Source organism: Branchiostoma lanceolatum, chromosome 6 (genome assembly GCF_035083965.1).
Source record: "Branchiostoma lanceolatum isolate klBraLanc5 chromosome 6, klBraLanc5.hap2, whole genome shotgun sequence".
Taxonomy (NCBI): Eukaryota; Metazoa; Chordata; class Leptocardii; order Amphioxiformes; family Branchiostomatidae; genus Branchiostoma; species Branchiostoma lanceolatum.
Genome location: NC_089727.1, coordinates 21,050,692 through 21,054,135, shown reverse-complemented (window position 1 = coordinate 21,054,135; position 3,444 = coordinate 21,050,692). Strand labels below are relative to the sequence as shown.

The 3,444-nt window shown below is 38.2% G+C and overlaps 1 protein-coding gene across 1 annotated transcript; it reads left to right on the top strand.

Moving 5' to 3' along the window:
* The first annotated feature begins 510 nt into the window (after positions 1–510).
* On the top strand, positions 511–1,326 carry LOC136437598 (NXPE family member 4-like). Its single transcript, XM_066432219.1, has 2 exons — positions 511–522; positions 685–1,326. The coding sequence occupies exons 1-2, from the start codon at positions 511–513 to the stop codon at positions 1,324–1,326; spliced, it is 654 nt and encodes a 217-aa protein (XP_066288316.1).
* Positions 1,327–3,444: the final 2,118 nt, after the last annotated feature.

Here is a 3,444-nt window from a genome sequence, read left to right as displayed (position 1 = left end):
TTATGCACAGTTCCTATTCAATCTTGGTTAGTATCATTAAATGTGTATCGCTATTTTTTCCACGATCTGCTTGAATTAACCTTCCTTATCCGACCCATACACGCTACCTAATGAGACTTCAAGACTAAAACTTACACTAGGTAAAATAACGGATTAAACCAATGTCATGAAATTGCAGCGTACAAGGAGCGTACACAAAATCGTGGGTATTAATTCAAAGGTGATTAATATTACGTAGGACACAATACTTCGTGAACAAATTAAGGCTTGTAGTGTGGCCTAGTGTGCTTAATACCCTTTAGCCTATGGTTAATTTTTAGCTTAATACCATTTTTTTTTCAGAAATAGCAATGTCCTTAAAACATTTTAGTCTACGACGCTATTCATTGTGGTGACAGTTAGTTTGTTTTCACTGTATATTGCATGTCAGTTGCCAAGTGTCGCATGTGACATCTTTGATATGATATTACGATGATTTGATAATTCAGATGGTCTTAAATATGCCACAAGATGGAAACAAGGGTATGTTACATACTGACCTACTGGTGTTTGGCCGGCTTTGATATTTTGATGAGGAAACTATTATAAGTTGTAATCCATGACGTAGCCACCACCCTCCCCTGTTTCACACTACAGTATAACGGAAATATGATAATACATAGCAAACTTCTGTCTTCGTCATAGGTCCTCACTGTGACGTCACTAGGAACATGGCGCACTTCGAATCAGAGCATTAACCTTGACTGGGTTACTGATCCGAAGTATACCTCTGTCAAAATCATCAACTCAAAACTCACGTATTACGTTGGGGACACTCTTTTCCTTGAGGTCATAGCAAGGGATGGCAACAAACGACGCAAGGTTTATGGTGGTGACTACCTCAGAGCAGTTTTACGCGACAAGGATCAAAAGGCCAGTACAACGGGTAGGGTGCGGGACCACGGGAATGGTCGGTACACCGTCAGTTTTCTTCTCAGTTTCCCGGGGAGGGTGACGCCTGATGTTCAACTCATCCACCCTAGCGAAGCGGTACAGCTTCTGAGGGAACTCAGAGAGATTCCAAACAAGCGGAGATGGTCCTGTGTCTTCGAAGGGAAACAAGGTCAAGACGTCACAAAGACGTGTACGCATCTTGCAAACCAATCTCTCTCGTTATCAAGTCAGTGCGACTTCTCGGTGTTGAACACGAGCCGAACTTGGTTCTGCGAAAAACCGGAGGTGACAGCCTGTAACGAAATTACAAAGTGCAGATCCACTCGGGATATTGTGGATAGCCTAGTGACTGCTGATGAAGAGCGACAACTTTTCGACAGGTATTTAACATAATAACGGATATGTTGATATAAGGTATATCATTCCCCTCATAGGAGAGCAGAATCATTGTCTTACAACTCCATTCATTTACCTCTGCTCATGAAACGTAATCGTCATAAATGTCGAATCTAGATTGGAACAAAGTTGACATCGGTACAATGGCTTAAGTAGGGGGTTTGTCTTGCATATGGTAGGTCGTGATTTTAATTTCCGGTCCATTCATATCAAAGTATTTAAACATGATAGTGCATACTGCTTTCTCTGCTTAGCACTTAGCATTATGAAAAGAGTATGGTAGTTACACACGCACCACTACCAGTGGACTTGCCCCCTGTTTTAGTGAGACAAAACTTTTTATTTTCTACTTGACGTAATGTTACTATCAGCTATGGCAGGTAAAAAGCTTTTACCGTGACATGAAAAAATAGCGATTTACTTAATTTTCCAAAAGTGTTACCTTTCTTTATGTCATTAGTAAGGCCACAGCAAGTAAATTTTATGGATGACATCCTCCGCAGACTCCAAAATTAATGAGATAGGGCGGGAAAAAAACAAGGCGGGCCAAAAAAAACAAGATTCCTATATTTTCAAGTTTTGAGATCATAAATCTTGTTAAACAAGAATTGAGGCGACGACATATGATATCATGACCAACAGGTCTTTTATTCCTGTATTCAACCAATGAGGTTTCATATATAATATAAAACCTCCTTGATTCTGGGTATTCATAGGCGATGAAATACCTTGTGTATACAGCTCAATTAACTAGAACCCCCCCCCCCCATTACTTGTATAATGTTCTTGCTAGAACAAATGCAGAAAACAGCTTGTTATTATACCATCATGGGCAGGAACTACACTGGGTATTCATATGCAATGAAACACCTGAGACTGTCAACGGTTACGACATATTTGCCCATTTTTGGCATGTTGACCACCGTCGGAGGGCAATGAAATTTCTTGTTTTTTATTTCGAAATCAGGCGAAAATTAATGAGCGCGTTGATGTCATCCATAAAAATTACTTGCTGTGGCCTTATACTGAAAATACATTCAAATTAAACAGATGACTCAATTTGATGTGTCATTATTCCTATGTTGAGGTTGAATTGAATAATTCTTTGTCATGTTGTGTACCAACACAAATGAATTTCATGAAATCATTTTCATCTTTATGATATCGATAGGCAATTGCATGTATGTGTATATCCAAATGTATGTGTTCTAATGATATACGTTTTTATCGATTTCCTCAGCCCTTTCTTTCGGACGAATTTAGTCCCTGCCACGAATGGATCAATCATTGTCTCCAACATTGAAGGTGAGCCATTTTTTTTGCTTGATAATCATGTGGAAGTTCGAATAAAGCTAACATAATCATTCTGGTTACAACGACATAAGGTGTAACATTTCTGTTATAGCCTGAGGTGTAACATGTTTGTTATCAGTACTCTACAGGGTGACATTTTTGTCATCAGTACTCTGAATTGTGCAACAACCTGCGTGCATTCGCCTTTTCTCCCAATTACGTTGTTACATAGGAACTATATATATTGTGCTAGCGACCAAAATAGTGACCCATATCTCCGGGACAATACTAGTACCTAGCCATAAACTCAAATGTAATGTTACCTAGGTAAATTTCTTTCTCATATTTGTAGCTCCAATGTTGTCAAGATGTACTAGCTATCAAATTGATACCGATAGACTTTTTATGGTTTAAATACTTATAATACATAAACTGTATAAAATATCAAGTGCATTTTATAATTACCCTTATGAATAATTATGTCTGAATCTTGATATTGATGATGATGATGATGATGATGATGATGATGATTCTTGATGATGATGATGATGATGATGATGACGATTCTTGATATAGATCGCAAGATAGAATTAAAAGCAGATACTCTCATCGTTTTATGGATGTATAGCATTATAGACTTACTTGGTGTGATGGTGTGAATTACTATATATATAACGGAACGAAGTGAAGCAGTACCTATCTTTCAACAGGGTCTAAAACTTGCAGCACAGGGACAAAACATCATGGTAAAAAAGTCAGCAGGACAAGGGTTAATGATTTGTGTAGACGGAAACGAAACGTAAATTTTCCCTTACCACTTGT